General features: G+C 43.5%; 1 protein-coding gene across 1 annotated transcript; it reads right to left on the bottom strand.

Annotated features, from left to right (window-relative positions):
* Positions 1–844: 844 nt before the first annotated feature.
* On the bottom strand, positions 845–25015 carry LOC121546700 (opsin-5-like). Its single transcript, XM_041857932.2, has 6 exons — positions 24798–25015; positions 5643–5730; positions 3733–3895; positions 3446–3573; positions 2916–3250; positions 845–2714 (listed from the first exon to the last, which is right to left on the bottom strand). Exons 2-6 carry the CDS (start codon positions 5728–5730, stop codon positions 2238–2240), a joined length of 1191 nt encoding a protein of 396 aa, XP_041713866.1. The 5' UTR covers positions 24798–25015; the 3' UTR covers positions 845–2237.
* Between the last annotated feature and the right edge of the window lie 845 nt (positions 25016–25860).

Raw genomic sequence — 25860 nt, 5'->3', positions numbered from 1 at the left:
ATAAATAGACAAATCATTTGCTTAGGGTGTAAGGGCAGATTTATGTTCTCTTGTCTTCAGGAGATTGTATTACTTATTTACTTTATTTAGTCGGATCAGTGGAACAACTCTCATTCTTAACAATGGGCTAAAATATAGGGTAATTACTGTGCTTGTCAGCAAGAACACTACTGTTATTCCCCACACATTTTATTATTCCACTTCTTCCCAATTTTGCCAGTGTAATCACATATTTGAAATCTGATATGGACTTTGAAAATGAATTATATGAGGCTATGTATTTTTGCAGCCATTCATGGACCGTTTTGAATAAGTCATACAAATAAGCATTGGATATTAAATTCTCTATAATTCAAATATAATGTTTGACATTTTAGTATTGTGCACATGCTAGGCAGAGATGGTAGGGGTACTCACAATTCATAAACACATAATATTTTGTCTATGTAGAGTAAGATGATGATCTTCAACTAGTAGGAATAAACCACCTGAATATTAAGATTCATTTGATTTTTCTTGAAGGTTGGGTGATTTTTGAGAAATGTGTTGTTATAACAAAAACATTTTCAAACACCCAGCACTTCAGGGTAGGCCAACCCTCCTGTAGAGCAAGCAGGATTTTCTTCCAGCCCTATTTTAAGTTCACCCAAATTACAAAATGTTTGTGTCCTTACCTTGAAAGCAGTCTATGGACAAGGAGGCTGCAATCTATGATTTGGTTACCCACTGCCATCAACCATTAATATTACAATTTGACTTTAAATTTCACCCCCCAAAAATCTCAAAGTAACAAAGTCGTTGAATTTGGAGTGTTTATTTAATGTTTAAAGCATCCTGAATACACCTGACCAGTGGTTGAAATGATTATTTTTTCCATCCTGGTCATACATCTAAGTCATGTCAAAATATGTAGAATTGCAGGGAATTAACTTTAAAACAGTAACATTTTCCATCTAGGGCAATGAAATTCACATAGCAAATCTCATTCCAAGCTTTCTTCAAAAATTGGCAGCCCTGAAAATGTTATTGAAAAAACAGAGATGATGGTTAATCTAATCTCATTAGGCTACAGCACATTACATATGTCATGCCGCAAATAATGAGTTTACCTTACCTGACCCACAGCATGCAGGCCTGAACCTCCCTGCCCATCAGAACAACAGGTAGGCCTATTTTGATTGCCCATTTTGAAACATGACTTCAATTTCAAACAATTATAACCATGCACCAGACTGGTAGTTTCCATATTGTTTCTACAATTTGCTAATTAAAGCAATTTCCTCATATTTGTTTCACAGTTTTAATAAGGACATCCTGATGAAAATATAGCCTAGATATGCTCTCTTATTACAAATACACACTACTTCACAGCCCAGTACTATCAGCAATGTATTGGAAATAATGTCAGGAGAAATGTTGCCAAGGCCTCTCTCTACACTGGCATAGTATCACCAGACGAGTTTAGTGATTAGCTGAAAGATGTTCAAATCGCCCCCACTACACGGATGTGAACATTGCATGATGTGTGGGATCATTGGGCTCCTATTTCTTTTGGTTCTGTCTCCTTGCCATGTGATTGTCCTGGATAAATCCACTGCACTTATATTTATAAAAGAGAACATTTATTGTTATATTTAAATAGTTCAGTTAACACTTTTGTCTTTAGGCATCTTGTACAACTTAATGTTATTTTGTTGTTTGCATTGACCAACTTGTTTGCTATGGTGAGTGAGACTGAGTGCAACAGCTGCTGAGATACATAAACATTTCAGGAAATATGTTTTCTTGCAAAACATCCAACCTTGAAGCTGTGGTCCTTTTGGCAGTGACCTTAGTCAGAGCAGAATGGACTGAGGCTCTCTTTATAGGGATGCTGAGGCAGGCTGCACCTTGCTGTACTGCCAATAATGTTCGTTCTGGAATGGAGGCACTGACAAATACTGCACAGATAAGCGCCATTACCAGCAACTCAGCCAGCGAAAAACAAATGTATGTTTGAGGTGATGGATGGCACAGGGGAATGCATGCACAGTTTTGTAGCTGAGGCAAATGCTGATGAGGCAAGATGGGCCCATCTCTCACAGATGCTGACATCTTGCCCTGTGTGCAAGATCTGAATTCCACCAATCATTTTTGACATTTTACTGTCTGTCTCTCCCTTCCTGGCCATGTCTTTCCACCTGGCCATCTCCATCCCTGTCTGAATGATTAGGGTAGGATACAGTTCTGATTCACTACTAGAGGAAATCAGCCTGCAGTTTGGCAGAGAGTTGATCGACAGTCACATTGCTGTAGGTGGAGCCTGTCTGTATTCGGGCAGTCCTTTGGGGTGTAATCCCAGTGTGGCAGTGCGCTCCGTCCTCGTCAGAGTGCAGACACGCCCTGTGGCTTTCTGGCTGTCCGTTTGAGACACTCATGTCCTTGTTGTTTCTCTGGGATGTGGATCCAAATGAGTCTTTCTGTTCAGGCTGGGGGCTGCCCCTGCAGATCCTATTGCGGAACGTGGATGTGTCTCGACAAAGACACTTGCGGAAGTTTGGTTTGCAAAGCAGGTAGACCATAGGATTGTAGATGGTGGACGATTTGGCAAAGATGGCCGCCAGGGCGAATGCAGTAGGAGGCACCAGGGTGGCGTCACCAAATGCCGCCCACATGGCCACTATGGCGTAAGGGCTCCATGCACCCAGGAAGCCGATGCATACTGCTACCGACAACTGTTGAAAAACACACACACACAATATATATAAATAGGCATAAATATTCAATATCTCTTTACTTAAAGTCTGCAGGTATAAGGCTTTTTAACTTTGGCACAGACCCTGCAAACTATACAAGCCTAACCACACACAAAGTTACATAATCCCTGAGCTGCTGTTGTTGTGAACTGGATTGCTGACACAGGGATACTGTCTGACCTTGACGATGAGGGCGTGTGCGTTGGTGGTCTTGGTCTGGGGCGACACATGCTGCTGGACGGCCTGGTGAGAACTGCGCACCGTCAGCAGGATGAAGGTGTAGGAGAGGAAGATGACGGTGCAGGGCAGAGCGTAGCAGAAGAGGAACAGGCAGACAATGTAGGACATGGCAGACAGCTTGTAGTTTGGTACGTTCCAGTCAATGCAGCAGGCAGTGCCATAAGGCTCTGCTTTGTAGTGTCCCCAATGTGCCAGGGGACCGATGGCGAACACAGAGGCATAACACCACACAACCACCACCAGGAAGCAGGCATTGGATGAGGAGAACTTGTTACCTGGGGATGGAAAATGGGACAAAGGGGAAAAGGAAGGAGGAGAAATGTGCATTTTGACATGAGATAAAATAGGGCTTTATTAATCTCCAAAGCGCACATTAGATTGCATCAGTTTTAAGACTACTTCACCATCTCAGAGATTAATGTACAGTAAAAAATAAAGGTTTGATTATAGCCGATTGAAATCTAACTCACCATAGTTAGAGAAGCAGACTTTGAGGCAGCAGACAAAGGAGAGAGCTGTGAGGTTGGTCAGGCTGCACAGGCCAAACAGAACCCCACACATAGCATAAAACTGACAGGTGATCTCATCAAACAGCCACCTACACAGTGGGGAGAGATCATAAGAGAGTTAAACAGAAGAAAGTTTTCACTAAAATATTCAGTCACTGTCATTGCAACACAGAATAACAGTGAGATCTCGAGAATGCCCTAGGGTTTTTTTGTTCCATGAGCCAGAAGAGAGAAAGAATATCAAATACTTGTGAGCGAATGATGAGGGAATGGCCAGAGGGAATAAAGACAGGGTCATCCCAAGGTCGCTGATGGACAGGTTAATGATGAAGAACTCGGCAGGCTTCAAGGACAATCGCTTACGATACGCAACAAGCAGCAAGATGCCATTCCCCAGGAGAGACAGAACACCTAGAAGAGAAAGACTGAAATATGAGGAAAAAAAGAGGACAACTGCAGTGCATGCGGAAAGTATTCAGACCCCTTGACTTTTTCCACATTTTGTTACGTTACAGCCTTATTCTAAAATGGATTAAATAAAAAAATATCCTCAATCTACACACAATACCCCATAATGACAAAGAAAAAACAGGTTTTTTGACATTTTTGCAAATTTATAAAAAGAAAACCCTGAAATATTACATTTACATAATTATTCAGACCCTTTACTCAGTGCTTTGTTGAAGCACCTTTGGCAGCGATTACAGCCTCGAGTCTTCTTGGTTATGACGCTACAAGCTTGGCTCACCTGTATTTGGGGAGTTTCTTCCATTCTTCTCTGCAGATCCTTTCAAGCTCTGCCAGGTTGGATGGGGAGCGTCGCTTCACAGCTATTTTCAGGTCTCTCCAGAGATGTTAGATTGGGTTCAAGTGGCTGGGCCGCTCAAGGACATTGAGACTTGTCCCGAAGCCACTCCTGTGTTGTCCTGTTGGAAGGTGAACCTTCGCCCCAGTCTTTGGTCCTGAGATCTCTGGAGCAGGTTTTCATCAAGGATCTCTCTGTACTTTGCTACGTTCATCTTTCCCTCGATCCTGACTAGTCTCCCAGTCCCTGCCACTGAAAAACATCCCCACAGCATGATGCTGCCACCACCATGCTTCACCGTAGGGATGGTGCCAGGTTTCCACCAGATGTGACGCTTGGCATTCAGGCCAAAGAGTTCAATCTTGGTTTCATCAGACCAGAGTATCTTGTTTCTCATGATCTGAGAGTCCTTTAGGTGCCTTTTGGCAAACTCCAAGTGAGCTGTCATGTGCCTTTTACTGAGGAGTGGCTTCTGTCTGGCCACTCTACCATAAAGGCCTGATTGGTGGAGTACTGCAGAGATGGTTGTCCTTCTGGAAGGTTCTCCCATCGCCACAGACGGTAGTTCTAAACTTCTTCCATATAAGAGTGATGGAGGCCACTGTGTTCTTGGGGACCTTCATGCTGCAGGCATCTTTTGGTACCCTTCCCCAGATCTGTGCCTCGACACAATCCTGTCTCGGAGCTCTACGGACAATTCCTTCAACCTCATGGCTTGGTTTTTGCTCTGACATGCACTGTCAACTGTGGGACCTTAAATAGACAGACAGGTCTGCCTTTCCAAATCATGTCCAATCAATTGAATTAACCACAGTTGGACTCCAATCAAGTTGTAGAAACATCTCAAGAATGATCAATGGAAACAGGATGCACCTGAGCTCAATTTCGAGTCTCATAGCAAAGGGTCTGAATACGTAAGTAAGGTATTTTTGTTTCTTATTTTTAATAAGTTTGCAAACATTTCTAAAAACCTGTTTTTGCCTTGTCTTTATGGAGTATTGTGTGTAGATTGATGAGGGAAAAAAATTATTGAATACATTTTAGAATAAGGCTGTAACGTAACAAAATGTGCAAAAGGGGAAGGGGTCTAAATACTTTCCGAATGCACTGTAAATAAAGTCATAAACATAGAGGAAGAATTAAGAATATGTCAAATCAGGGGTATACATCCAGGCATAAAATCATACAGTACTCAAAGAATGGATGAGGGTAAATGCCTTGAATCTTCTATTTGATCTGTATGTGGCAGTGACTGACTCCCCTTAGCTGGAATCAGATTTACTCAAATGTAAGGACTTGTGATTGGATCAACAGTGAGTAAATATGACCCATTGGCAGGGAATATGAACTCACAGAATATGCTGTAGAGCATGCCCATGAGGAAGTCAAGCTCCTTTGAGATTGTGGAGACAAATAGGGTTGTGTCTGAAGCATTTCCCATCTGCAGAGGACAGAGGAGAGTAACGGTTAGTCAGAGAACAGCAGTGCAGTTGATTGTTAATTATGTAATTACGTAATATTTGTTAGCGTTAATTAATGCAAATAGTCTGGGTAGCCATTTGATTAGATGTTCAGGAGTCTTATGGCTTGGGGGTAGAAGCTGTTTAGAAGCCTCTTGGACCTAGACTTGGCACTTCGGTACCGCTTGCCGTGCGGTAGCAGAGAGAACAGTCTATGACTAGGGTCGCTGGAGTCTTTGACAATTTTTAGGGCCTTTCTCTGACACCACCTGGTATAGAGGTCCTGGATGGCAGGAAGCTTGGCCCCAGTGATGTACTGGGCCGTACGCACTACCCTCTGTAGTGCCTTGCGGTCGGAGGCCGAGCAGTTGCCATACCAGGCAGTGATGCAACCAGTCAGGATGCTCTCGATGGTGCAGCTGTAGAACCTTTTGAGGATCTGAGGACCCATGCCAAATCTTTTCAGTCTCCTTAGGGGGAATAGATTTTGTCGTGCCCTCTTCACGACTGTCTTGGTGTGCTTGGACCATGTTAGTTTGTTGGTGATCTGCTCCACTACAGCCACAAGTTCTCTCTAAATCATCTCATTTAATAATCAGTGAATGTGTGACAAGGGAAACATCAGAGGGGAAACAAACAGATAACGGAAGTGAGAAAGTAGTCTAGCAACAAAGGCTTCCCTACACTATTTGTTGTTGTTGTTAGCCCTACAGTTGTCTGCTTTTGATAAACAACAAAATGGAAAAGATATGAATTGAAAATACATCGAATTTAAAAGAATGAATTGGCCTAACATATTTTTTCAAAAGGGCACTACTTTCTGGTTAATCTTATTTCATTACTCCAGAGAGACAAATAGAAGCCAAATCACACCATTGAAAACGTTGCACCATACATGTCCTTACAATAAATCTATTTGCAGAGACCCAAATTGTGCCAAGATTTGGGACTGTGGTTATGTAGAGAGCTGTGTTGAGTACTGAATCAAGACACTGCCTGTACTTTTGCTAAGAGTTTGAATGTGTGCTCTTCACCCAGCAGCTGTTGGTTTGTATGTTGGAGTAGATGTGTTAAGGAGGCTGTATTATTATGTTTTATGCTGCAGTTTCTGCAGAGTGGATGGCATATACTATAGGAGAAGTGTTGTTAGATAAAGACCAAGATTTTGTGATAAAAACACATTTGAAGTGGTATAAAGGCACAATAGAGGGAAATATAGTTGGAGAGATTGAACGTTTCACAGCAGATATGGTGGCACTCAAAAATGAATGCCCAAAAAGTCTGATTATCTTACTGAACCCAAATATCCCACAGAGAAGATTAGTCATGAGAGAGAGACGGAGAGGGAGATAAATGGGAGCTTAAAGTTGCTCCAGAGAGTGTTGAGCAGATAGAAAAAAATAAATGTGTATTATCTCAGATAGTGAGACTTTTCTATCTCTCTCGCACACACACTACACACACACACTACACACTACAAACTACACACACACTGATGCTATATGATAAGCAGAGGTTGTTGGATATGTCTGTGACAGTTGATGTGAGGGATGTTGGAGGAGCCTGGCAGTCCCTCTGCTAACAAAGCCTGACTAGCTACAGTATTATATCAGAGACACGCATGTTCCCTGTTATGAGTCATGCAGAGGAGCTGGACAGAGCCAGTTCGGAGACCCTAGCTGTCCACATGGAAATGCTTCCTGCTGAGGAATTCAGTGTGTATTATGCAGACAGAGGAAAGCTAAATAAAACATAAAATGAAAGCCAGGAAATAGTCAAAACACAAAGGGCCTTGAGCACCAGTAATGTGTTCTGAATGGGCCTCCCAGTCCCCCAGAGGCTCTAATCTCCCTAGACATTCATGGCCCTCAAGCATCCATCCTTATGTAGGTTCCCAAGTGTGCTTGTTTTTCTAGTCCATATTTAGTAACCAAATGAATAAGGATTTATTGCCTATCCGTTTTTTAAAAATCTATAAACAAATGATTAACAGTTTATAAGCTACTTATAAACCCTTTATAAAGTATACCCTAATGTAAAGTGTTCCCAATGCGTTTGCATGATGATGAGGGTGTAAGTGTGAGACAAGCCAAGTGTGTTGCATCTTATGTGCAGCAATGCATTGCACATTACAGTATGGTTCTATATGCAACCCAACACAGTCATCAAACTGAATCTGCTACCTCATTTGACGTGCCCAGTCTGACAGACAGCAGAATCAATGGGGAACTTTGTTAAAAATAAACATTTAGGTCACCGTTCATTGTCATATAGGGAGAGTCCTTGAACCTGTAGCCTTGCTCCAATCAGTATTTCAATATCTTACTCAGCAAGACAATAGTTCTAGCACCACAACTCTAGGAAATATTAATAATGTATTACATCGGTGCTTTAGAAGCAAGGCTATATAACGTAGTGATTCTCAGTAATTGAGTCTGGTTGGAAGAGCACCACAGAACTCATTACTCCTTGCATTTCCCCTTGACCTGAATATCAATTTCCAATAGACTGACTTGTCATTATGTTTCTGTCACGATCGTCGGATACAGAGGACCAAGGCGCAGCGTGGAAGGTGAACATATTTATTAAATAATGATTACACGAACAAAACAACAAACGATACGTGACGTCCAAAGGTGCAAAACACAAACCTACACAGGAACAAGATCCCACAAACACTGTGGGAAAACTGGCTGCTTAAGTATGGTTCCCAATCAGAGACAACAAGCAACAGCTGATACTCGTTGCCTCTGATTGAGAACCACACTGGCCAACATAGAAACACAATACTAGAAACACAAATGAAAACTCACACCCTGGCTCAACATACAAGTGTCCCCAGAGCCAGGGCGTGACAGTACCCCCCCCCTAAAGGCGCGGACTCCGACCGCGCCAACCAAATACCACAGGGGAGGGACCGGGTGGGCACTCCGCCTTGGCGGCGGATCCGGCTCCGGGCCTGATCCCCACTCCCTCTCCAACTCCCCAAAGTACCCCTGGTCCGGTCTGGCCCCGCTGGCCGGAGCTGGACTGCACACTGGTGGAGCGGATTGCTCTAGCTCCGGCGTGGAGCAGCTGACCGGTGCCGGACCAGGCACCGGTGGAACAGGCACGGGCCGTGCCGGACTGACGACGCACACCACTGGCTTGGTGCGGGGAGCAGGAGCGGGCCGGACCGGGCTGGCGACGCGCACCATTGGCTTGGTGCGGGGAGCAGGAGCGGGCCGGGCAGGGCTGGCGACGCGCACCACTGGCTTGGTGCGGGGAGCAGGAGCGGGCCGGACCGGGCTGGCGACGCGCACCATTGGCCTGGTGCGGGGAGCAGGAACAGGCCGGGCCGGGCTGGCGACGCGCACCATAGGCTTGGTGCGGGGAGCAGGAACAGGCCGGGCTGGCGACGCGCACCATTGGCTTGGTGCGGGGAACAGGACGGGCCGGGCCGGCGACGCGCACCATAGGCTTGGTGCGGGGAGCAGGAACAGGCTGGGCCGGGCTGGCGACGCGCACCATTGGCTTGGTGCGGGGAGCAGGAACAGGCCGGGCCGGGCTGGCGACGCGCACCATTGGCTTGGTGCGGGGAGCAGGAGCAGGCCGGACCGGACTGACGAAGCGCACCACTGACTTGGTGCGGAGAGCAGGAATGGACCGGACTGGGCTGGCGACGCGCACCACAGGCTCGGTGCAAGGGACAGGAACAGACCGGACCGTACTGGGGACACACACCACTGGCCCTACGCAGGGATCAGGAACGGGCCGGACCGGACTGGTAACACACCCCAGTACCTCTCGCCGTGCCTCTACACCTTCCTTCCCCTTTTTGACCAGTGGCCCCCGTAACCTGGCGGCCTCCTCTGCCAACCCGCTGGGCCGCTCTATCGCGGTCTCCTGCTGCCCCGTCGTCCACGGCGTGAGCCCCCCCCCTAAAAATTTTCTGGGCTTCTCCCCTTCCCGTGGACCAGGTCTCCATATCTCTCGCCAGCCTTTCGCCCTTCTGCTTCCAAGTCAAGCCCCTCTCTTGCTCACACGGCTTGACCCAGTCGAGGAGGCGCTGGATATCCGCTAGAGATTTCCCTGGCGATGGCTCCTGGACCCGCTGCTTGGTCCAGTTCTGGTGGGATCTTCTGTCACGATCGTCGGGAACAGAGGACCAAGGCGCAGCGTTGAAGGCAAACATACTTCTTTATTAGTGATTACACGAACAAAAACAACAAACGATAACGTGACGTCCACGGTCTAACACAAACCACACTGGAACAAGATCCCACCAACACTGTGGGAAAACTGGCTGCTTAAGTATGCTTCCCAATCAGAGACAACAAGCAACAGCTAATACACGTTGCCTCTGATTGAGAACCACACTGGCCAACATAGAACTACAAAACTAGAACAAAAAACAAATGAAAACTCACACCCTGGCTCAACATACTAGAGTCCCCAGAGCCAGGGCGTGACAGTACCCCCCCAAAGGCGCGGACTCCGGCCGCGCCAACCAAACACCACAGGGGAGGGACCGGGTGGGCACTCCGCCTTGGCGGCGGATCCGGCTCCGGGCATGATTCCCACTCCAACCCCCCAAAGTACCCCTGGTCCGGTCTGACCCTGCTGGCCGGAGCTGGACTGAACACCGGTGGAGCAGATTGCTCTAGCTCCGGCGTGGAGCAGCTGACCGGTGCCGGACCAGGCACCGGTGGAACAGGCACGGGCTGTGCCGGACTGACGACGCACACCACTGGCTTGGTGCGGGGAGCAGGAACAGGCCGAACCGGGCTGACGATGCGCACCATAGGCTTGGTGCGTGGAGCAGGAACAGGCCGGGCCGGGCTGACGATGTGCACCATAGGCTTGGTGCGTGGAGCAGGAACAGGCCGGGCCGGGCTGACGACGCGCACCACAGGCTCAATGCGAGGAACAGGAACAGGCCGGACCGTACTGGGGACACACACCACTGGCCCTACGCAGGGATCAGGAACGGGCCGGACCGGACTGGTAACACACCCCAGTACCTCTCGCCGTGCCTCTACACTTTCCCTCTCCTCTGTGACCAGTGGCCCCCTTAACCTGGCGGCCTCCTCTGCAAACCCGCTGGACCGCTCTATCGCGGCCTCCTGCTGCCCCGTCGTCCACGGCGTGAGCCCCCCCCTAAAAATGTTCTGGGGGTCTCTCATCCCCGTGGGCCAGGCCCAGTCGAGGTTGATGTCCTTTAGCGATACCTCTGGCGCTGGCTCCTGGACACGCTGCTTGGTCCAGTGTTGGTGGGATCTTCTGTCACGATCGTCGGATACAGAGGACCAAGGCGCAGCGTGGAAGGTGAACATATTTATTAAATAATGATTACACGAACAAAACATCAAACGATACGTGACGTCCAAAGGTGCAAAACACAAACCTACACAGGAACAAGATCCCACAAACACTGTGGGAAAACTGGCTGCTTAAGTATGGTTCCCAATCAGAGACAACAAGCAACAGCTGATACTCGTTGCCTCTGATTGAGAACCACACTGGCCAACATAGAAACACAATACTAGAAACACAAATGAAAACTCACACCCTGGCTCAACATACAAGTGTCCCCAGAGCCAGGGCGTGACAGTTTCACATGATTACATAACAACCCTATCCGATATATTCAGGTACATGTAGGTAACAATGTTACATGTATGCTTGACAGACATTAGCAAATGGGTTGGTTGTCTGAATGTACTGATCATGTCATGACAGCACATGGAACTGTGTATGTTTAATGTACCTCAGTCATATTTCACTTGGGTACTTGAGCCAGGTGTAAATGATCCGTGTCATAACCATTAACCATCTCAAACAGGTTTTCTTTATTTAAACCTCACCAAGCACCAAGAACAGTGAGTTCACATCGTTGACCTACTTAACATTCAAATGTACATACACTGTAAAATTGCAGGAAGTTAGCAGTGTCGCCCCCAAAAAAAAAAAAAAAAAAGAGACTGAGGGTGTTCCTTCATTTAAGAGACAGCCAGGCTTTGCTACTCAAACAGACACCAATAACAACTCTGTTATGAACTACTTCAAAAAGACCCTGACATTAATATTTCAGATCTTGTTTTTTGATATCACGCAAACCAAACCTCTTGGTACTTTTTTAACATGTTGAATATACATTGGAAAGCTTCGTTACAGACCAATGTGTGTCATCACTTTCAAACAAACCATATTTTCCAATGACAGCTCTACAGTGGATGCCCATGTTCTGCTCACTGTGTTTTTCCCAAAGAAACGGGCATGCTCACTAGTAACAGTACATGAGTCCCAGAACATCCAGAACACCCTCCCTCAGCTGTGTGTGTGTGTCTGTGCATGTGTGAGTACAGTACATGCGTGATCGTTTGTGTGTGCATCCATGCGTGCTTGTCACCACATTAGAAAGCTGAGTTACCACTGGTTGACCAGCTGAACTGCGACGTTGGTCAACTGTGGCTAATCTGGTTTTTTGGGGACCAGCTGAACTGTGCCACAGCTAATGTGTCTTTGAGTTCAGTTGAATAGCTGCTCTGGTCGGCTCTAGTGTACTGGGTGCCCTGGATAGTGACAAACACAGACTGCGTCCCAATTGAGACCCTACTCCCTATTTAGTGCACTACTGGGCCCTGGTCAACAGTAGTGCACTATATAGGAAATAGGTTGCCATTTGAGACGCAACCACAGACCCAGTTTAGATGTCCAAACTTAGATCGGCCTGCACAAATATCAGAAGTCAATGATTTACAATTGACACTACTGTGTTATTTTTCATACTGAATCTATGCCTTCCTGTATCTCCCTCTGTGCATCTGTCTCTAGTCTCTACCTGTTTGAACACAGGTAGTAATAATGATGAGTGTAGGCAGTGGCGTCATGCCCATAGGGGGCACAAAGGTACGTGCCCCCTCAGATTTGTACTGTTAAAAAAAATGTCAGATGTTAATTTATTCAGATGTTAATTTATTTACTTAATTTTTAAGCCCATGTTTTATCATAATTATTTATAAAAAGATCTGTCAGCTGTATTTTGAGGCGGGGGCACACTGACTGGACCAGGCAAAGAGTACCGAATTGAAAATTGATTATTTTTTTATATTTTTTTACCCATCTACGCACACAATATCCCAGAAATGTTTTAGAAATGTTTGCTAATTTATGGAAAATTAAATACAGAAATATATAATTTACATAAGTATTCACACCCCTGAGTCAATACTTTGTTGCTAGACAACCATTTAAGTCAAGTAGATTTAAGTGAAAACTGTAACTAGGCCACTCAGGATCATTCAATGTCTTCTTTGTAAGCAACTCCAGTGTATATTTGGCCTTGTGTTTTAGGTTATTGTCCTGCTGAAAGGTGGATTCATCTCCCAGTGCTTCCAGGATTTAGCCTGTGCTCCATTCTGTTTCCTTTTTTATCCAGAAAAACTCTCCAGTCCTTAACGATTTCAACCATACCCATAACATGATGAAGCCACCACTATCCTTGAAAATATGGAGAGTGGTACTCAGTAATGTGTTATATTGGATTTGCCCCAAACATAACACTGTATTCAGGACAAAAAGTGTATTGCTTTGCCACATTTTTTGCAGTATTACTTTAGTGCCTTGTAAACAGGATGCATGTTTTAGAATATTTGTATACTGTACAGGCTTCCTTCTTTTCACTTTGTCAATTAGGTTAGTGTTGTGGGGTAACTACAATGTTGTTGATCCATCCACAGTTTTCTCCTACCACAGCCATTAAACTCTGTAACTGTTTTAATGTCACCATTGGCCTCATGATGAAATCTCTGAGCGGTTTCCTTCCTCTCCGGCAACTGAGTTAGGAAGGACACCTATATCTTTGTAGTGACTGGGTGTATTGATACACCATCCAAAGTGTAATTAATAACTTCACCATCCTCAAAGGGATATTCAATAGGTGCCCTTCTTTGTGAGGCATTGAAAAACCTCCCTGGTCTTTGTGGTTGAATCTGTGTTTGAAATTCATTGCTCAACAGCGGGACCTTACAGGTAATTGTATGTGTGGGGTACAGAGTTGAGGTAGTCATTCAAAAACCATGTTAAACACTGTTATTGCACACAGAGTGAGTCCATGCAACTTATTATGTGACTTGTTAAGCACATTTTTACTCCTGAACTTATTTAGGCTTGCCATAACAAAGGGGTTGAATACTTATTGACTCAAGACATTTCAGCTGTTCATTTTTAATTAATATGCAAACATTTCGAAAAACATTATTATGAGAGAATGCCAAGAGTGTGCAAAGCTGGCATCAAGGCTATTTGAAGAATCTCAAATATAAAATATATTTTGATTTGTTTAACACTTTTTTGGTTACTACATGATTCCATATGTGTTATTTCATAGTTTTTATGTTTTCACTATTATTCTACAATGTAGAAAATAGTAAAAATAAAGACAAACCCTTGAATGAGTAGGTGTTCTAAAACTTTTGACCAGTAGAAAAAATCTCAATTTAATCTGTTTTAAATTCAGGCTGTAACACAATAAAATGTGGGAAAAGTCAAGGGGTGTAAATATTTTCTGAAGGCACTGTAGAATTAAGCATAATGATTATGGCTCTAGATTGCAGAAAAAAATATGTTTCAGGGGTTTGAAAAATGCAAAGACCACGCCCCCTCCATCCTCACGTACTTCGTGCCCCTTCTAAAATAATGGGTACATGACACCCCTTAGTGCAGGGACACTGAACCCTGTGATTGCATGGGCACAACAGTGTTCATCTGACTCAATTCCTCAGTTATTCTCAGTCTCTCTCTTCTGCCATGTTACTGTTGCCTTTAAAACACTTCAGTTGTTTGATTTCCAGAGACGAAGTTCCAGACACTAACAGCTGTGGTCTGGTCATGTCTGTCTCATGCTCTCCTCTTATAGTTGGCTGGATGTCAGTCAAATGTTCACACGTTCTGTGTTCCCCCTCAGTTAGATTTATTTAGTCTGCGACATACTGTAGGACTCCACTTTAACTAGAAATGTCACTCATACTGTGTGATGGTCTTGACTCGTGAGATAACTGGGGGAATCAGTGCCTGTTGTAGCATGGTGGTGGCTGTGTACAGTCTGAATTAAATTTGAGGCATTTGCCGCATGAATGAGCATGTGAGCGGTGACACGATAATGCTTGCAAAGCATGCATATGAAAAAAAAGACCTTCAAACTGTGTTTCCATCAAGGCTAAATGTTATGAAAGAGCTTATCTTCAGATGGTAATCATATGATACTGTTCGCCAGGATGTCTTTCATTCTGTATGTTTTCCCTTGTAGTAGCATGGATCATTTAATTTTGGAAGCCAAAGCCAGTTATGATCACAATACAAGTGGTGCATCACATGCATGTTGTTGCATTTCCACGTTGAAGAATAAGCTATGTAAATATGTTAAACCCCATACTGTCTCACACACATGTGGCATGTTGTGTGTCACATCCCCAAAGTGGGCCTCTGGAGATTCCTTGAGGTCATGGGAGTGAGTTGAACCGCATGTGTGCTCTCCGTGTAAAAGCATCCTCCACCGACCCAGAGCTGACAAGTAAATGTCACCATAATCCTGCGGTTTCCGTTGACTTGTATTTGCTGTGTATAGCCTATGCCTTGACTTAGCTGGGAATTGGTTTCTGTCAGCATATGAAACATTTAGATGCAGTAAATGTAGTTGCATTAGTCATAGTCATGAATCTAAATATGACCTGGAAATCAACCCTTTGGTTGCCAATGATGCATGTGCCTTGATGTCTCTTTCAAATTAGATAATTATAAACACATGATCTGCATGGGCTTTGAGACCTAATACCTTATCTTACCAGCCCTCAAAAACTGCCTCTTCTCATACCACTGAGTCTCTCTCTCACATTTAGGCTACATCTCACATCTCTTATTCACATCTGAATATTCTGCATGGCTTCTCCTCCACATTCGCATGTGAACTTAACGGTGAATAGCCTTATCATCATAAATTGCATATCAAGAAAAGCAGGGGGCTTTGAAGTGCTTTCATCCTCGAAAAGCTCCTTAAAATGAAATTGTGAAAAGCTCCTTAAAATGAAATGAGCAGTGAGTTAGAAACCATTTTGCATGGAGGCAGAAATGCTCGGGCCCGCCCGGGTGTTAGAATGAGTTAGAGGAACGACAAAAGATACAAATTGGGACCTGAATGAACCTCGAAGAGACTTGAGGACCACAACAAGAGAATTGATCTGTGTACTCCCTCCACAAAGTAAATATGTTTCTACTGTAGGATTCCATTACTTTTCCTTGGTTTCTAACTGGAAGTTGATGACAACAACAATCATTTTTCCACCTGTCCCACAATATCTTTGCAGAATTCAAAATTAGTGTTTTTCTTTCATGATTTGGTATTTTATGCATGAATATGATGGCTCAGTTTGTTGTTGTCATTTCATGTCTGAGTTTGACCACTTTGTCAGTGAAAGTCATTAAAAATAATTGGCAATATCAAAAGGTTTTGTGATGAATGAGCCTTCTGATTCAATGAAAGATGGAGTTGAATTAGTTTTTCTTAATTTCATTTAAAGTACTCCAAATTATATAAAGTATCTTTCATAATACCGTTTCTTCTTCTTTTTGTTCAGTCACATCATTTCTCAATTTACAGTAAGTTAGCCAATCAGCTGTGCAGCCAGTCTTATTATCCACTCCTTTTGCTTCATCTCTCTCAAACACGAAATGTTTCAATACATCATCAATCCATGGAGACTTAACAGTTCTAAAAGTCAGTTTCTTAATAGGTGCATGCCTATCAATAACGGGAAGAAACAATTTAATAAATGCATCAATAATAATAATAATAATAATAATAATAATATGCCATTTAGCAGACGCTTTTATCCAAAGCGACTTACAGTCATGCGTGCATACATTTTTGTGTATGGGTGGTCCCGGGGATCGAACTCACTACCTTGGCGTTACAAGCGCCGTGCTCTACCAGCTGAGCTACAGAGGACCACATCAAGTGCAGCGTCTGGATGCTCCTCATTACACACATCAGACCAAAACATATTTCTTTACATCTTCAACATAGGAATCATTACAAAACGTTTTGTATGAGCTCATACACTATTTTAAGGCCCACTTCACCAACATTAGACATGAGGTCCTCTCTAAGCTTTACAGGGATATCACTCTGAACATATACAGCAACACCTCCCCTATAAGCATTCCTGTCTCTTCTGTATATGTTATATCCTTGTATTGCTACTGCTGTATCAAAGGAATTATCTTAGTGAGTTTCAGAGATTGCCAATATATGAATGTTATCTGATGTTAGCAAGTTATTGATTTCATGAACCTTATTTCTAAGGCTACATATATTAATATTGCCCTTTCCTGGGTAGCTAATCGGAGATAGACATAATATAAAGAAATTAAACGCACAAAGCATGGCAAGAACATGGTTTGGTTAATAGAGTCAGTCAATCAGGCACTTGTGAGTGTCAGTTGGTGTGTGTGTGTGAGATGTGGGACTGAAGCTACTGACCTGGAAGCTCTCTCACTCCTCCCAGTCTTTTGGGAGGGAGAGTGGGCAATGAGCCTGTCGTAGTGGATGTAAGCAAGTTCCTCTCAAGTTCTTGGCTCTCTCCAGAACAGCCATCTTGTCTTTAAACCTCAGGAACATGACCACTATCGGCCTGGGTCTGTCACCTGGGCTGGTTACAGGTTTTCCAGATCTGTGGGCACGCTCCATCCACCTCAATCTACTTATGATCCATCTGCAGCTTTTCACTGATATTTGTTCTTACTTTCTCCTCAGAGTCAGCCGAGTTCTTATGTGAAGACTCTGGTATGCCATCCACAACTATGTTATTCCTCCTGGATTGTCCCTCTAGATAGTCTGTTTTTCCATTCATTGTTAATTATGCTTCTAAGACAGTGCTGATGTCATCTCACGTGGACTTAATTTGTTGTTATCTTGCTGCAAATCTATTTCAGGAAATCCACCTCTCTCTGGGAGAACTGCAAACTGATCTTAAGGTTCTGGACCTCTCTGGTCAAATCATCAATTATTTTGTTAGTATTTGTAAAAAGCCATTGAAGCTATTTTCCCAGCAACTGAGGCTAACCGCGTCATGGGATCCAAATTCAAAAGGTAGCTAGTAACCAAACGTTTTCAATATAACACTTTTTTTCGTGCTGAATGCGGAATGATGGTGAGCTCGGTTTGTTGTTTTAAAAGTTTTGAAATATGTAGAATCGGTTTGCAAATTACATCTGCCACTCTGTTCAGAGGTTCTAAGTACTCTCAGCCGGCAAACGCTACCAGTGTGTCCGTGCCTTAAATTAGTCAGAAACAGCCAAAACAACTACTACTCCACAAGTGTAACGGAAATAAGAACGTGCCGTAAGCTTTTTTTACAGCTAGCTTGAAATGTCACCAATGGAGCTATCGAATTTGCAGTAGAGGTGCGTGGGTAAAACCACTGGGGAAGCCAAACCAGGGGGAAAAAGCCATATTATAACCTTTGTGTTGTGATAATAGCGTTCTTTGCTCTACAGTCGTGGTCAAAAGTTTTGAGAATGACACAAATATTAATTTTCACAAAGTCTGCTGCCTCAGTTTTGATGATGGCAATTTGCATATACTCCAGAATGTTATGAAGAATGATCAGATGAATTGCAATTAATTGCAAAGTCCCTCTTTGCCATGAAAATGGCAAAATTTAACCCAAAAAACATTTCCACTGCATTTCAGCCCTACCACAAAAGCACCAGCTGACATCATGTCAGTGATTCTCTCGTTAACACAGGTGAGAGTGTTGATGAGGACAAGGCTGGAGATCACTCTGTCATGCTGATTGAGTTAGAATAACAGACTGGAAGCTTTAAAAGGAGGGTGCTTGAAATCATTGTTCTTCCTCTGTTAACCATGGTTACCTGCAAGGAAACATGTGCCGTCATCATTGCTTTGCACAAAAAGGGCTTCACAGGCAAGGATATTGCTGCTAGTAAGATTGCACCTAAATCAACCATTTATCAGATCATCAAGAACTTCAAGGAGAGAGGTTCAATTGTTGTGAAGAAGGCTTCAGGGCGCCCAAGAAAGTCCAGCAAGCGCCAGGACCGTCTCCTAAAGTTGATTCAGCTGTGGGATCGGGGCACCACCAGTGCAGAGCTTGCTCAGGAATGGCAGCAGACAGGTGTGAGTGCATCTGCACGCACAGTGTGGCGAAGACTTTTGGAGGATGGCCTGGTGTCAAGAAGGGCAGCGAGGAAGCCACTTCTCTCCAGGAAAAACATCAGGGACAGACTGATATTCTGCAACAGGTACAGGGATTGGACTGCTGAGGACTGGGGTAAAGTCATTTTCTCTGAATCCCCTTTCCGATTGTTTGGGACATCTGGAAAAAAGCTTGTCCGGAGAAGACAAGTTGAGCGCTACCATCAGTCCTGTGTCATGCCAACAATAAAGCATCCTGAGACCATTCATGTGTGGGGTTGCTTCTCAGCCAAGGGAGTGGGCTCACTCACAATTTTGCCTAAGAACACAACCATGAATAAAGAATGGTACCAACACATCCTCCGAGAGCAACTTCTCCCATCCATCCAAGAACAGTTTGGTGACGAACAATGCCTTTTCCAGCATGATGGAGCACCTTGCATAAGGCAAAAGTGATAACTAAGTGGCTCGGGGAACAAAACATCGACATTTTGGGTCCATGGCCAGGAAACTCCCCAGACCTTAATCCCATTGAGAACTTGTGGTCAATCCTCAAGAGGCGGGTGGACAAACAAAAACCCACAAACTCCAAGCATTGATTATGCAAGAATGTGCTGCCATCAGTCAGGATGTGGCCCAGAAGTTAATTGACAGCATGCCAGGGCGGATTGCAGAGGTCTTGAAAAAGAAGGGTCAACACTGCAAATATTGACTCTTTGCAAAAACTTAATGTAATTGTCAATAAAAGCCTTTGACACTTAAGGAATGCTTGTAATTATACTTCAGTATACCATAGTAACATCTGACAAAAATATCTAAAAGCACTGAAGCAGCAAACTTTGTGAAGACCAATACTTGTGTCATTCTCAAAACTTTTGACCACGACTGTATAACCTGTTAGTTCATATGCCTTGCCACAATGATATATTGGCCTAAGGCCGAGACAATAAGAAGACAGTGGCAGAATAAATTCAACCACACTTTTGTTTCATCACAAAACCAGAGAGCAGTGAAGTCCACAAAGCATTTTGCATGTAACAAACCGTTACATGACCTGCAGCATGGTCAAGCAAGTTAATGTTTCCAACATTTTCAGACTACTTAACAACTATTGATTTAGAACCACAGATTGTGACCGCAAGTCGCAAAATAAACAGGAGCTGCCTCCACAACTAAAAGATACCAAAAACAATTTAGTCCAGTCAACATAACCTAAATATGATGTGGCTGTCCATGGTTCTGATTTCTCTAGTGCGTGCGTGCAAGTACAAAAAACATGTTGACTCACCCTACTTGTAGAGAAACACCAATGCCATCCTCCTCACTTTTGTTGTCTTAGGCTACCTGGCTAAAATGCTTGCTCGCTAGCCTAACTTCCTTTCATGGGCAATGATGTGCCACCTAGTTAACATTAGCCTACTACATATTCAACTTTCATCCTTTCAGGCCAGGGGCACAATGTATGAATTTATGGTTGGATCAGAATCGCCATTATAATCATTGGCCAGTAAGGAGAATTAGGTAAAACCACAAGTCCAAATCCCTATCGTCATCCATTGCTAATTTAGGAAAAGGCCAATTTTAGCTAGCAACCGGAGGACAACACAACTTGATGCAACAATTCACGTTTTTTCTGTCAATGACATTTTGCTTTTGATGTGATTAGTGTGAAGACAAATCCAAACTGGCTTCCCTTAACAATATTTGTTATTTTTTTGGTGCGCCAGGACCATTCACAGTTGAGCACACTCAGTTTAGCTCAAAGCTGATTGGCTATTATTTTGATCAAGGTAAGCCAAATGCTCGCTGGCTTCCCTTGCATTCAATCAGAGAGGAAGAGAGAGGCCCAACTCAGCAGAACATCTGTCTCCCTCCAGCAGGTGGCATTTTGTTGTTGTTCACTCACCAAGCAAGGAGTTTTTGTATTGAGGTCAATGAGCGAGTGTCGAGTTTGGTCAACCAAAAAATGAATGGCTTACTTGCTATGTGAGGTTTATTTGATCAAATAGAATAGAGTTTCGTAATGCTTAAGTTGTTAAGAGTGTACTGATATAAGTAGGACACGTGATATCAGAGTTGAGTTGGCTATGCATATTCATGGCATGAGGCTAGTAGTATAGCGTCTCTCTCCATTGAATACAGGCGGTTGACCTCAACAACCCTTATCAAATATTTATAGAAGGATGACAACAATGAGATGTATCCACCAATCCAAAGAAAGTATAGGCGGGTCGAGCCTGGTATGGGGATGGGGACAGTGTGGGAAACTAAACTGTTAGCAGCACACTGACATTGGTTATCCTGGTTTTGTGAAGACCCGGATCCGCAGTTGGGCTCAGCTCAACAGCTGGGGTTGCTCGCTGTGTAGCGAATTTAGAAGGGGTGAGTGTAACGGAGATAAGAATGTGCCGTAAGCTCACTCCAGAGCTAGCTTGAAATGTTGCCAATTGAGTTATCGAATTGGATCCTTTTCTATAGCTCAACTGGTTTGTACATTGTCAACGAGGTGTTTGCGATCAGAGGCACACTGGTTCAAACCCAGTATTGGGACAGGGACAGTGGAGGAAACTAGCTTCTATCTTTTATCATTGACAGCCATTGTTTGGGATGATTGTGTGCTTGTTATGTGTAAAGGCTCCTTATCTTAACATAACAACAAAGCAGGATCAATTAGATAGCTAAGTAACTTTGATAAACATTCAGAAATGACAGTTGATTGTCCAATTGATTACAGAAGCTATACCATTGACAATGGGTTATAAGAACATTGACTCAGTATTTAGGAATATTAGTCCTGCTTTTTGTGACATACCCCCCTTTCCCCCTGGTCAATTTTCACTGGCTGCAGTGCTAACAATTAAATAGTTTAGGCCTACTAGACTTGCTTCCGTTTCCTCTGTTACAATCTCGGTAAGAATTCCCTAAGAATTTCTGGATGACGTCTTGACAAATAGAGTACGCTAAGACAGGCTAATGGGCACGTGAGTGTTGGAGAGCCTTCCTTAAGACTATTCTGCTCCCATGGGAAGGAGAACGGCCCAGAGGAATGCAAATAAATGTTTTCACTGCCCCAGCTACTCATGTCATCATCACTCTACTCTGCCTCAGATGCCCCCTCCCCGCTAACCATATTACATAATCACCCTGTTATTAACTAATAATAACACTACTACATGGAATATCAAATGTCACTGAAAAAAAAAATATATAGATACATAAACGTAAGTGTAGTTTGTACAATACAGTTAGAGCAGAGCAATTTTGGCATCGAACTCAAACACATTTTGAAATGCAACATAAAAAAACATTCAACTGAATTAATAAATATTTCAATAAATAAACATACATTTAAACAGAACATAATCCAACATACGCATAACGCAAACATTAACATTTGGTTGTCATTCAAAATAAAGCTTTGAGTAAACTGACCTTGTGGGTTGTCTCTGACACCATTGGTTTGCAGTGGCTCTGCTACTAGGCTATCTAGCCCTGATGAGCTGTTGTATTTGTATCTTATTATAAGTTTCATACATTTAACTTCTACAAAGTTTCTACGCTTTTGCTTAATTAAAAAAATATATTTTACCTCTTGAACCAGTGCCCACTTTTCTTTGGCAAATCATCCATATTGGGGTCCCTGAGAGGTAAGAGAGAGCTTTTCTTCTCCTGGGAGGAGAGGTGATTTTTTTGGTGTGTTCATAATCAGGGCGACTGCAGGTGTTATGCAGCATTCAGTTAGTTAGCCCCATTCACAGCCAGTTAGCTTGTAATGGTTTGATTCATGTTTGTGAGCAGACATTACGTAGGATTGCAGCATGCTACTGTTGCTTACATCAATGATGCTCAAATCCATAAAAATCAAAAAGCTAGTACTAACATCCTACAATTAAGTATTTAACTCTTTTACATATGCAATCCACAAAATTGCCCTCTTAAGATTTTAGTTTAGATATAAATCATGTAAACATCAACAGCATTCAGATTACAGCAGTATTATATACTCTGAGTGTTCCAAAACATTAAGAACATTGTTCTTTCCATGACAGACTGACCAGGTGAAAGCTATGATCCCTTATTGATGTCACTTGTTAAATCCACTTCAATCAGTGTAGATGAAGAGGAGGAGAGGTTAAAGAAGGAGTTTTAAGCCTTGAGACAATTGAGACATGGATTGTGTGTGTGCCATTCAGAGGGTGAATGGGCAAGACAAAATATTGAAGTGCCTTTGAACAGGGTATGGTAGTAGGTGCCAGGTGCACCGGTTTGAGTGTGTCAAGAACTGCAACGCTGCTGGGTTTTTCACGCTCAACAGTTTGCTTGTGTATCAAGAATGGTCCATCCAGCCAAATTGACACAACTGTGGGAAGCATTTCGACACCTTGTAGAGTCCATGGCCCAACGAATTGAGGCTGTTCTGAAAAAAGGGGGTCCTACTCAATATTCCTAATGGTTTGTACACACACACACACACACACACACACACACACACACCCTGTGTGCCCTGTTCCTCCTCTCCCTCGTATACATTCTCTATCCAGGCGCACCTAAACATTTCCATACATACTCCATCTCCCAATAAACACAAATTCTTTACTCCCCTGCCCTATAAACACACAAGCACGTGATTGTGTGAAATACAACCTCAGTCAAACAATTTTGTGAAATAACTCTAACAAACCTGACTCGGTCTAACAAACCAGACTCCGTGGTACTGAATGAGCTTTAGAGACGTGCAGATATCAAGGGTAACTCAATATCGAGGTCTACTGTGTAGTCCGCTACCCTGACCTAATCTCTGCCTTAATTTGATGCAGTTCTTGGAAAATGGTAAATAAAGCCTTGAGTTTATCTTTCATCATTATAGCTTTAGAAACCAGGGATTTGCCAGAGTGGCCATTCACATAATGGACTTTTATAAGCAGTAGTGGTAAGATGCAATACATTATTTGTGATCTAAGCAAAAGTCCAGCTTGACACAATCCACATGTGGAGAAGGGGTGACATTGTTGCCTTAATCTAATCAGTAGAGACCCACAATGCAGAACATTTAAATCTAAAACACAGTCATTTAAATCTACTCCAGAGAGTGCTTCAACCTTGTTAGATAGCATCCATTTACAGTACATCAACTCATGCATGGACACATACAACACTGCTGTCACACTTTTAAATGTTGCTTTTGCAGCCATTTCCCTGACAACAACATCACATATTTTATATATATTTATATTTTAGTCATTTAGCAGACGCTCTTATCCAGAGCGACTTACAGGAGCAAGTAGGGTTAAGTGCCTTGCTCAAGGGCACATCGACAGATTTTTCACCTAGTCGGCTCGGGGATTAGAACCAGCGACCTTTCGGTTACTGGCACAACGCTCTTAACCACTAAGCTACCTGCCGCTACACATCAGGTGATGTGTCAAATACATGTAATTAAAACAGTAACAAATTAACCAATTATAACATATTTGAGAGAACACAAGAGAGGGACATACAGACAGACACACAGAAATGGAGAGAGAGAGACCGAGACATGCAGACAGTGAATGGGTAAATATGACAAATAACATTCTCTCTTCGGCATGTGTAGTTCCCCTATATCAAATGTCATGCCTGTACACTATCCCTACACTAAAATAGTCCAATAAAATAACATCAGCTATAACTTGTAAGGTCATGTAGCTGCATCAACAACAGTGATCCCCATGAACCAGCCATGTAATCCTCTAATCCCCAACACTGAACTGAAAGCAGACAGAACGGATCCTCCATGCAGCCAGCCCCAGCCCCACACCCTGCCTACAGCCCCACACCATGCAGCCCCATACTGTGCCTGCCTATGGTACCTACCTTCCAGGGAGGAAATGTGTGTCCTCAGATAAACTCATGGAGGCCAGGTGGAGAGCCAGGAATGTATTAACAGACACATTCACTCATACATACATACACACACAGACAGACAGTACATTTGCCTGCACACATTTCCTCTGAGATGCAGTGGGTCATTGTAGTGCAGCCAGGAAGAAAAGGCCAGGGTGATGCTAATGTACCAGAGAACGAGAGAGAGAAATCAGCATAACACTGACTGGGAGGCTCTGAGTGTCACTGACGAATCAAAGTACCACCGTCCCCCTACCCCTCTCTCTCCTCCTCCTTCTCCCTCCCCACTACCCTTCTCTCTCCCCCATAAACCTCTCTCTCTCCCTCCAACCCCCCATCTCTCTCTCTCGCTCTCATTGTTACTGACTCTCTCTACCTCTTTCTTTCTCTGACTCTCCCTCCTCCTCTTTCTCTATTTTCTGTCTCTGCCCCTCTTCTTCCCCATCTCTCTTCAACCCCCCTCCTCTCGTTCTCTGTCCCCCTCCCTTTATCTGTTTACCACTCACCCTCTGTGCGTGGGCATATTTTCTCTGTTTATCTCTCACACACAGCCTTTCCTTGTTTTTAAGCACCACAAAATGCCACCATCAGACAGATGCTAACATTCAGCAATCAGTAAATACCTATTTTAAATGCATGCTTGACATTAACATCTGCAGAAATGAATTAACAATAATGAAACAAGTTATATACCACTGTTTGTTACTTGACCATACACAATTGCCAAACACTAATATCTCATGTCAGTGGCTCAAATCTCAAACATAACTGAACACAGGACAACTAACTAGTCACTGAACAGATGCATAACAGTAGCTACTTCTGCTTGATATCGATCAATAGCATCACCATACAGCAAACCATTACGAAATGCCTTTCTATTGTAATGTTATTCTTTAATTTATAAGACAGTCACGGGACCAGGATGGAGGTGGTCATACAGTGAGGGAAAAAAGTATTTGATCCCCTGATGATTTTGTACTTTTGCCCACTGACAAAGAAATGAGCAGTCTATAATTTTAATGGTAGGTTT

The sequence above is a fragment of the Coregonus clupeaformis genome, chromosome 30, assembly GCF_020615455.1.
Source record: "Coregonus clupeaformis isolate EN_2021a chromosome 30, ASM2061545v1, whole genome shotgun sequence".
In the NCBI taxonomy this organism is placed as follows: Eukaryota; Metazoa; Chordata; class Actinopteri; order Salmoniformes; family Salmonidae; genus Coregonus; species Coregonus clupeaformis.
The sequence above is the reverse complement of the archived record's forward strand: the minus strand, read 5'-3'. Positions and strand labels throughout refer to the sequence as shown.

Coding starts and splice junctions, on each gene's coding strand:
- LOC121546700 (XM_041857932.2), bottom strand. CDS start 5,730: ATGGGAAATGCTTCAGACACAACCCTATTTGTCTCCACAATCTCAAAG. Junction 3,896..5,642: donor CATGCTCTACAGCATATTCT/GTGAGTTCATAT, acceptor TTTCTCTTCTAG/GTGTTCTGTCTCTCCTGGGG. Junction 2,715..2,915: donor CACACGCCCTCATCGTCAAG/GTCAGACAGTAT, acceptor GTTTTTCAACAG/TTGTCGGTAGCAGTATGCAT.